General features: G+C 36.4%; 1 protein-coding gene across 1 annotated transcript in view; it reads left to right on the top strand.

Moving 5' to 3' along the window:
- LOC122079080 (NADPH--cytochrome P450 reductase-like) overlaps positions 1-5,315 on the top strand; it is a 7,152-nt gene extending 1,837 nt beyond the window's left edge. The window contains exons 7-18 of the mRNA XM_042645328.1: positions 525-594; positions 697-888; positions 985-1,077; positions 1,373-1,595; positions 1,703-1,786; positions 1,910-2,061; positions 2,729-2,825; positions 3,318-3,467; positions 3,553-3,630; positions 3,712-3,834; positions 4,204-4,317; positions 4,792-5,315. Of these exons, the coding sequence (XP_042501262.1) occupies positions 525-594; positions 697-888; positions 985-1,077; positions 1,373-1,595; positions 1,703-1,786; positions 1,910-2,061; positions 2,729-2,825; positions 3,318-3,467; positions 3,553-3,630; positions 3,712-3,834; positions 4,204-4,317; positions 4,792-4,872 (1,457 nt within the window). The 3' untranslated portion in view covers positions 4,873-5,315. The remainder of the gene's footprint in view (positions 1-524; positions 595-696; positions 889-984; positions 1,078-1,372; positions 1,596-1,702; positions 1,787-1,909; positions 2,062-2,728; positions 2,826-3,317; positions 3,468-3,552; positions 3,631-3,711; positions 3,835-4,203; positions 4,318-4,791) is intronic.
- The last annotated feature ends 5,547 nt before the right edge of the window (positions 5,316-10,862 follow it).

Raw genomic sequence — 10,862 nt, 5'->3', positions numbered from 1 at the left:
AAAAAAAAAACAATTAGAAAGAAGAAAGTGCTAGTTTTACATGCTTTGCATGCATTTGCTACCAATGTCAACTATTTTTTGAATGAAAAGTCACATTATATTATTCCTACATGGGTCTGCATGACTCATGTGAAAAGCCACTTGCCAAATGCACACCAGTTCAATATTCCATGGATTGCGGAATATTTGGTCTATCATAAGATCAAGTAATGTTTCTTAGATAACATAAAATCTCCGCTTATTATATTGGAGAAACATTTAGGTAGTTGGAGGAAAAAAAAAAAACTTTAATTTAGCTAAACTGTTAGGCATTTGTAGAGAGAGGCACTAGGATGATGCTGGACCTGTGCGCATGAATTAACACTACACATGTAAGACCTAATTTTGTGAGTGAATATAATGGATATGAAATATAAAAGAATATTTGAATAATAACATTATAGTTGATTTTATGACTATTATTTCCCTTTCATTTAGTTAAATTGGTCCTCAAAATTTAATTTCCTCTTTTCCTGCTTTAATAGGTGGTAAGCGCCTTGTCCAAGTGGGCCTTGGAGATGATGACCAGTGCATTGAAGATGACTTTTCAGCATGGTATGAAGAATTTCTATTAATTTATTTTTAATAAATTCTTTGATTGACTTCGTCACCACTTCTCCGGTATGAATTCTTTCTAACAACTATTTGTGCTTCCAGGAGAGAAACAGTGTGGCCCGAGTTGGATCAGTTGCTCCGAGATGAGGATGATACAAGTGTTTCTACCAAGTATACCGCTGCTGTAGCAGAATATCGTGTTGTGTTTCATGATCCTGCCGATGCATTACTACAGGAAAAGAACTTGAGCAATGCAAATGGTCATGCTGTTCATGATATTCAACACCCGTGCAGGTACTAAATCTATTCATTATAGATCATAGATTTTGTCTATTTCCTGTATTTCTGTTTCTTTTGTTCACCAAATTAATCTGTAATATCCCCATGAAGATCTAACGTGGCTGTCCGGAGGGAGCTTCACACTCCAGCTTCTGATCGATCTTGCACTCATCTGGAATTTGACATTGCAGGCACTGGGCTTTCGTAAGTTCCTTCCAGTGAAATCCTTTGATGTGAATGAGTTGCTTTTATAGTGGAATTACATCTTTTTGGTAGGAACTGTGCATTTCTTCTATTTCTTTTATAGTGGGATTATATCATTTTGGTAGAAATTGTGTTTTTCTCTTATTTCTAGGATTTTCTTTCCTTTGGCTAATTTTGAATGTTATCACTGTTCAAGAATGTGATGCCAAGAGTTTGTAGGTTGTTTTGCTCTAGGTTCAATGTTTTTGTCATTTTTGCATTGCTTATATGTGCTATGTTCTCCCATTTTTCTCAGATATGAAACGGGGGACCATGTTGGTGTATATTGTGAAAATACTACTGAAGTTGTTGAAGAGGCTGAGAGGTTATTAGGTTATTCACCAGATACCTGCTTCTCCATCTATGCTACTAAAGAGGATGGCACTCCAATTAGTGGGTGCTCCCCTCCTTTCCCATCGCCTTGCACCGTAAGAACTGCGTTGACCCAATATACTGATCTTCTGAATGCTCCCAAGAAGGTATTGTTTTTACCTGAGCTCTGCTTCCATGCTTCTGTAAGTTCACTGTTTCATGAAGTGTTTTTGAGTCAATTTAATTTATTGTGTGTGAATGCCTCTATTTTCAGGCTGCTTTACTTGCTTTAGCTGCTCATGCTTCTGATCCAAGTGAAGCTGATCATTTAAGAGATCTTGCATCTCCTGCTGGGAAGGTGGGTGTATTTTTTTTTTTTTTTTTTTTTTTCAGAACTTGAACTTCAACTTTCCTTTTCTTTCCTATGCTTCTTATCCTTGTGCTTGGGTGAATCTCATGTGTGTCATCCTACATTGAGCAGGATGAATATGCACAATGGATTATAGCAAGTCAGAGAAGCCTTCTGGAGGTGTTGGCTGAATTTCCTTCTGCCAAACCTCCCCTTGGAGTTTTCTTTGCAGCAATAGCTCCTCGATTGCAGCCTAGATACTATTCCATCTCATCCTCCCCAAGGTAATTTGTCCTCCCTCTGCATATTCCAGCCTTTGATCTGAAGGCTGAAGCTACCGTACTAGTTTTATTGGCAGCTGATTGTTCTCTTGAAAGGAGATTTATCCCTTTGTAGAATTTCTTCATGCTGGTATATGTGATACCCATGGAGCAAGAAAATGATCAAGGGGTCCCATTATCTTCGCTGGAACCTATCTGTCCTGACTGTGAGCCATCTGAACTCATCATTGATTTTTGATGATGAGAGAAGTTGATTAATTGGTGGCCTTAAAGATGTATTGAACAGATGGTAGCAGTCTTCTGACAGAATCAACTTCTACCAAGTTCCATCTCCCTTGACTTGGGGGTGCCTGTGATTAGTATTAAGTGGTGGGACTTGACCTAAAATGAAAGATATTGAGCTTCTGTGGGACAGAAGGAAACAAATTTATTGCATTGAAATGCATTAAAATTCATATATGTATATATATATATATATATAAATATTCCCCCTTATCTTTGGAAAAGAAAAGGCCTTTGAAAAGGAGTTTGACTGGTTTGGCATAGCTGTCGATGTTGGGATCCAAGGGTCTCAGTTTCAATGTCTTTAGTGATTTTACTCTAACATCTGCAATCATTATTATGTCTAAAGCCACGCGTATGTGAATCTCAATCTTTACATGTACTTCAGGATGGCACCATCTAGAATTCATGTTACATGTGCCCTAGTTCTTGAGAAAACACCAGCTGGAAGAATTCACAGAGGAGTGTGCTCAACTTGGATGAAGGTAAACTTTTCTTTGATCATGTTCTGTTATGTGACATTTAGAAATGACGTGTACTAAGGGAAGCCTTTGGTTTGAAATTTCTTTAGCGTCTCCTTAGGTGTTCAATCCCCAAAAGGGGGAATGAATCTTTTCAGAAATTACATGTTTTGTTTGCATAATTTCTCAGGTTGGCAAAAGAGTCAACTTTAGGATGGCCAAGTGATATAGTAGTTGCGTATGTCAATTGATTCTTGTACTTTATTTAGCGTCATATTTTTTTCTTACCAACAATGCTTACTTCAAAGAATGAAATGACCTGTTCAATGACTTATTGCAAAGATAACTAAATTGAGTTGTGGACCTGTCATTAGGATTTAGATGTTAAATTACAAGCATCTGTGTGGGTGTTCTCCTCTTCTTCGACACCTTACCGCAAAGTCAGTCAAGTCATCTGCCCACCTTTTCTGATAGACAGAAAGGGTTGCTCTAAGATTTGTGTTGCACTTCTTGCAGAACGCTGTGTCTTTGGAGGAAAGCCGCGATTGCAGCTGGGCGTCCATTTTTGTGAGGCAGTCCAACTTTAAACTACCCTCAGATACTTCTGTACCAATTATCATGGTTGGCCCTGGTACAGGATTGGCTCCTTTCAGGGGGTTCTTGCAGGTTTGTATATCGTGGTCATTCTCTTCAGTTGGTTTTATCCTCCACCTAGAAATAATGTCAACTAAGAGTGAAATTTCTTCTTCAGGAAAGATTAGCTTTGAAAGAAGCTGGAGCTGATCTTGGACCTGCTATCCTCTTCTTTGGATGCAGAAACAGCCAAATGGTAATGCATGTGCTTTTCTCTTACTGTTTTTATGATTCTCCTGATTTGTGAAGTTCTAATCTCATCTGCTTATAACTGCAGGATTACATCTATGAGGATGAGTTGAAGAGCTTTCTCAATGCTGGTGCAATTTCTGAACTAGTTGTTGCTTTCTCACGCCAGGGACCCATGAAAGAGTATGTGCAGCACAAGATGATGGAGAAGGTATGGGACTAAACTTTTTGACCATCTTGTTTTATTCTAGGAAATAAAATTTGATATGGGCCAACATGAGGGATATGAATAGACTAGGTATGTTATTTGTGTCACAAGAGAGTCCCGGGGAAAAAGATCCCCTCTGATCATTTGATTACCATTTTTATACGTGGCTAGTTTCAGCTCAATTGCCTTCACCAAACCAGAGAGTTGCCAGTGAGGTGACAATCTGGATGGGCCCTTCTAACTTTTCCTTGTAGCTGGTAAAGGAGGGGGCCAGTTTTACGAGGATCTTTTGATGAGCTGTCCAGGAAACCTATTAATTGAAGATGTTCTTTCCTCATATTTAAGATGCTAAGTGTATGCTTTGTTCGCCAGGCCTCAGATATCTGGAACATGATCTCTCAGGGCGCTTACCTCTACGTCTGTGGTGATGCCAAAGGCATGGCCAAGGATGTCCACCGAACTCTCCACACCATTGTCCAAGAGCAGGTATGTTAAAATCAAGTATATGATGTCACTAGCTTGTGTATTTCCTATATGCCAAAATGAACCTGACAGAATGTTCATAAATCAAGAGGGGATCTTGCCTATTCTGATTAAAAACCACATCTTCCTTTCAAGGGCTCGATGAGCATAAGTCCGTGGTGTTCAGAAAATTAAAGTGGGTGATCATAACCACTAGTTTTCCCACTTCATGGACAAGGAAATGGTGATGTGGTCCAACTCATTTGGGTCTTTCTTTTGAGAGAAGAAAATTAATACAGTGGGTGATTAGAATAACTTCGGCCTTTCTTTTGAGGTTGGGATGTCTCACTTTGGACATGAACTTCGGATTTCGTGGTTAACTCAATTCACTAATCTTATGGCTATTAATTGGTTTTTGGGAAAAAGCCAAGAAACTGGAACATGATTAAAAATAATGAGGCAGCTCTAACAGGAAAATACTATAATCACGTGTTTCAGGGATCTCTGGACAGCTCCAAGACTGAGAGCATGGTGAAGAATCTGCAAATGGATGGGAGATATCTACGTGATGTATGGTAATATATATTCCAGAAGAGGCTCTGCTAGAAGAAAGACATTTTATTTTCTAGTCAGTGGACAACCAGCTGAAAGTTGAAAGAACAATATGTATCGATGGGGGTCAATTTGCGGCTGCCAACCTTTACTGCCATCCGTAAAAGGAAAAGGCATTTTCTATTGTCATGGTTTTAGTATGTGATTCTTTTTTCTTTCATCTTAACAATGATTTTTCCATGTAATTTATATTCATAAATATATATATATATATATATATAAATATTCAATGCTATTCCTAGAAATACTTATTAGGCCACTCCTGGGAAGCTCAATTCCATTTCTTACATTTTTGTCCCGAAAATTGTATGAGCCCTCAGGACTCGACGTTATCATAATTATGTTACCTGAGACTTGTGAAAACTAAAACCCAATTTGGAATTGATAATTCTAGTTTCTTATTTCTTTTACCTCTAATGTTCGTTCATTCTTTGTGGATTAAATGGGTTGTGTGTGAAGATAGGATCTCTTCATGTAGACCATCTGACCTGATGATTGCACTAGAGATGAGAATAAGGGGTGAAAATTAATGATGAACCTCGAGTTCAATTGAACATCACATAACCATTGGTGAAGAGATTCAATTTCTAAACATTGAGTGGAGAAGAAACTTATCCTTTTACTAATTAGCTCCCAAATATTTTTGTTCTTAAAAAGAAAATTACCAAAAAAGAAAATCTCAATTTTCAAAGACAGATCGAAAGCAAGATGATTGTTAGGTGGCTGAATTTCTTAACGCAAACCGCATGGAGAATGGGAGTTCCCAACAAGTTTTGCGCAACGGTAGCTGACCAGCTTCCTAAGTTATGAACTGGAAAGCTGACTAATCTCTATACTTAACCAAGAAGCATGGGTCACTGATTACGTTCCTGAGTGAGTATCTAAATAGGTTGCTTCTTTTCCCTTCACTAGCGGTTGAACAAGTGGCGAACTAATTTCTATTTTTCTTTAAAAAAAAAAATTGCGGCCAATTTGCTAGTTTAATAGATAGCGGAGGATGTCCACCCATCAAATTTCAAAGTCAAAACTTCGACGATAAAACTCATAGACTTTTTTATTATATTTTGGATTAATTATTTGAACACCTTGTTATTATGATTTTTGATAGTGATTGAATGAAAAGACTATTTTGTCCTTATAAGTTATTCAACCTGAAAAAATAGTAATGGGTAAAGGGATTCTTCTTTCGCCCATCTTCCATTTCAAGTAGAGGGTTGGGTTCTTTTTTTTTTTCTAGTTAAAAGGTAAAATAATCTATTCACTACCTTGAACTACCCTTTCAAGGATAGTTTGGATATTTAAGATTTTCTCCAACCATTACGTCATCACTGAACGATAATTGACTAACGGATAAAGGTTAGTTGTAATAAATTTCAAATGCAAAGGGTGTTTAACTAAATTGTTCAAACTTCTAGGGTGTCAAGCAATTTGACCATAGTATAAAAGCGTCTGAATGATTAGCCCTTATATTTTTATAGATACCGTACAAGATACAACTCATGTCATATAAACCATACAAGTCATGAACAAGGACTTTCAATCAACTAATCAAATCATCAACAACAGCTTGAACTTTTAGCAAAATGGACCTGCTGGGGTTGTATCCAATGCTTTTGGACTACAACTAGTTCACAAGAATAGAAGGTGTGGTCGTACCAAATTGCCAACTAAGTTCAAGCACCACCATATCATGTCACAAATAGAAGGCCACGAAGCACTAGAGAAAACAATGTTGTGACGAAAGGTTATTTGAGTCTAGACACAACATACATTTCCACCCTTCCCTTCTTAGCTATCCCACCGAGATTATAGATCTCTTTCTTTATCAAGACTACAGATTGTTTAACAAGATGGTAAATATCATATAAGATAGCAAATAAGTTTCATGGTCATTCTACTTGACCTCCTTAAACCACAAAACAAAAGATGCACACAATCAGTCCAAACTTCAACTTCAATCCAGCCTTGTTCAATAACACATTGTAATCCTTGGAATAGACCCCTAGCCTTTGATTCTAGTGCACAACTTGCAACACCATAATTCATAGGGGCTATAATAAAGGTAACATCATGAAATAACACTCAAGCCAGCCTGCCTCCCCATAATGCGAGTCAGCTCCCGTCACAAATGATCACTAGTACACTATTTCCCTAGAGTCCCTCATAATCTAACAAAGCTATGTAATTTGCAACCTGAATCAAAGAAGGAACTACAATGCATGAAGAAAATGTAAAAATATCAGAATCATGAACCCATCTCAAGATCAAGGTCATAACACCAAATGGGTCAGGTTTTACCCTAGGAAACAAGGTTCTATCACACAATAACCACACAAAGTAGGAAGTAATTGTAAGAACATATAAAACATTTTTTAATTCAGCTCGAGAGAAAGAAGTGGTTGACATAAAGGGTAGAACCATATGCAACAATGAGGAAGCTTGCAAGTGCTTAGTCCAAATTAAAATCACAAGAAAATAAAATATGCAATCCGTTTCATAACCATTTTGCACAAAACACACAATCCATCATCCTGCAAACGCCAAGGAAATTTAGACGTGGTAGGAACTGCACCTGATAACAATTTCCACAAGAATAGAATAAACTTAAGATATATCTTCAAAGACCAAACCAAATGCCATAATTTAGCATACTCTGGGGCACAAGGATGATTAAGAATTTTAGTTACGAACACAATCAACACTAGTTCCAATTTTAGTTAAGAACTTGCTAGATTTAGAAAAGGGTAGATCCAACAGTCAAGTTTAACATTCTTACTCAAATGGGATCTTGAGAATTGTGTGAGAAACATAACAAGGGAATATATACATCACTAGAGGAACATTACAACTATTGTTAATAATCAAATCACTCACCTTAGAAATGTAATAGATTTTACTAATCATATTAGGGACAAAAAAATCAGGGAGCGATCCTATCCAATGCTTTTTAAGGTCCATATTGAAACATTTTCCCAATTCCCTACCCGCTGACATACCATAGATTGAAAGTAGGCAGAACCTTTGCAACACTATTCTAAACATGTGATCCTCTTTTAGCACACAAGGATTCATCCAATAATGAGGAGTTATAAAAATATTTAACTTTTAATACTTGAGCCCATAAAGCTTGAGGGTTAGTTAACAATCTTCTTGTTTGTTTCAAAAGAAGAGCAACATTATGGACAAAATAAGATCTGAACCCCAACCTAGCCATACACTTAGTTTATGCAAACTATCCTAGGAGCATAGAGACCGCTTACGACCACTAAAATCCATATCTCTCCAAAAACCAGAGTTAATAGAATCAACCTGTTAACAAAAAACTCATGGCCCTAGATCTACTCCTAGAGAACGAAATTGGATAACCTAAATAAGTAGCATTCCCATATAGATTTTTAACACCAAAGCGACAAAAAACAAAACTTTGAAAACCTAGAGAAACAAATTTACTAAATAAAACACTACTTTTCAAAAAGTATATTTATTGACCTAATAAATCTTGAAAGAAATAAAAAATAGCCAACACACTATTAGCATCATTCTCTTTGGCACTACAAAAAGGAGTATCTTTTTTTTATGTTTTGCAATTGTTAAGGTAGAACTCATCCTTAGAAGCTAGCCGTTAAGGAGAGGATGCTCAAGTACCTATAAATCTTCACAATGGGTTACTAATTCCAATAAAAGATTATTACTTCCACCATTTGCGTGGAATCCCAACAATCTCCCTTTCCACATAGGAGTCTGAGATCTTCTTATCTCTCCCTTCATGCAGGATAATTGAGATTTTCTTCATTTTTCAATGTAGGATTATTACTTCCGTCATCTACATGGAATCCAAACAATCTCCCCATCCACGAGAAATTACTAAGATTTTTTTTTCCACTTTGAATATGAGATTATTATCCGTTATTTGTATGAAATCCCAACAATCTCTCCCTCTAAGCAGAGCCACTGAGATTTTTTCTGATTTTATCTTCGGATGTGCACTAGGTTTTCATGCCCAAGCGTTATCTAACCTTGACTTTGATACCACTTGTTAAGACTTGAGTAGAACTCATCCTAAAAAATTAGCTCTCAAAAAGAGACTACCCAAGTATATATAAGTCACATCGGGCTACTCACTTCTATTGCCTTCCACATGGAACTCCAACAATCTCCCTCTTATGTTGAATTTTGACCCTGTCGAACCTTGGCTCTGATACCACTTATGTAAACTTAAAAGAACTCTTATTAGGGGCTTGGGTAGAACTCAACCTCAAAAGTTAGTCATTAAGGAGAGGTTGTCCAATACCTAAAAGCCTCCACATCGGGTTATCCACTTTCGATCTAAGATTATTATTTCTTATGCTAAATAAATTTACTATTTACATTACTTTTTTGAGTGCTTTGTACATACTCTCTATTTGTTGAGAATGCCAGTAACTTTACTATTTATTACATGAGAGTACATAGGGACACATGACACATAATAAAGTATAATATTTCATTATTACTAGTAAAGTTTAAAAAAAGTCTGAGAAAACTACACTTTACCGTTCATATTGAAGTGTTACACTTCATTATTTATCACATGATGGTGCATGCATTGATTAAGTAGCAGATAGTGGCCTTCGAGACCCAATATAGTAAATGAAACTTTTGCACTAGAGCTGCATGTTTTTATTCTTAAAAAGATAATTTTTTTAATCGACATCTCTCAAGTTGAGGGGTGTCAAATTATTTAATACTTTACCTTTTACCTTTTTGATATAACATATATTTTTTTTCAATGAGAGTAACAGTGTCATTTCACACATTTACTAAAAAATATATGCATGACAATGATACTTTTTGATAATTAGATAATAATATGTTACTTTCAACTTACTTTACACAAAATTTTAAAAGATTTTTGATAATAAAACAAAAAATAAATTAAAAGTACATGTCAATTTTAAATAAATCAATTCTCATTCACATTCCCCTAACTTCAAAAACCATTATGAGTGTTATAATGGTCCATAATGGCAGCTTGAGAAAAACATAGCTAGCCAAGATCATAGGCCAAAGTAGGAAAAACCAAGTAAGCGATCACAGATTCACAATAGTAGATATAATATCAATTACAAATCTCAAATTTGGTTTAAACCATCCGTAAATTTCTTTGATGATGATTATAAACATACCACATAACAAGAAGAGAGTCCCCCTGAAAAAATGGGATGTGTTCGGGTGTTGGAATGCTAGACGGACAAAGTTCTAAAATTCTTTATGTCATGGCTTGATCTCCAATCTAAGAAAGATAAAGAAGAGAAAATTCTGATTCCGCTGACCAGAGCTGAGATGCCTTCTTGTGAACTTGGGACCAAAAGCAGAGAATGATGAGACAGAAATAGCTTCCAAACAAGGCCGGGCTCTGCAACTTTGAATTCGCGTTCTGCCTTTATGGTTTTCTTGTTGATCAACACTAGATTGATGAGTCATGATGTCTCCTTCTATAGGTGACTGAAGTGGAGGAAGCAAATCAGTAGGAAAGAAGTTGTAGTTGATTCCTTCTCATAGTTTTTTGGGCAAGAGCTGGTTGATGAGTCCTGGTTTCTCCATTGATGGTTTGGAGTTGAAAGGGAAGAATTAAATCAGTGGGGAAGAAGCTGTACAAATGGCTGGCCATTTAAACTTTAATTGAAGGGAAGGGAAGGGTTGCAGAGAAATTTGTGTGAGAGAGGAGAAGACTAGCTCTGTGTTAATCAATTCTTGGTTTTGAATTGGGTTTACTGTTATATTTAATGAGGGTTAGAGAGACTAATAAATGAATTAACTTCTAAACTAATTTGGACGTTTTCAGGGAATGAAGGCAGCTGAAGGCATGAATTGAGCTGTAAGCTAATTTGGAAGTAACCCAAAAGGTCAAACCCAATAAGACCCATTACTAAAATATGGCTCTGATCATGGAATTAAATTATTTTTCATTGAATCTC

Source organism: Macadamia integrifolia, chromosome 1 (genome assembly GCF_013358625.1).
Source record: "Macadamia integrifolia cultivar HAES 741 chromosome 1, SCU_Mint_v3, whole genome shotgun sequence".
NCBI lineage: Eukaryota > Viridiplantae > Streptophyta > Magnoliopsida > Proteales > Proteaceae > Macadamia > Macadamia integrifolia.
The sequence above is the reverse complement of the archived record's forward strand: the minus strand, read 5'-3'. Positions and strand labels throughout refer to the sequence as shown.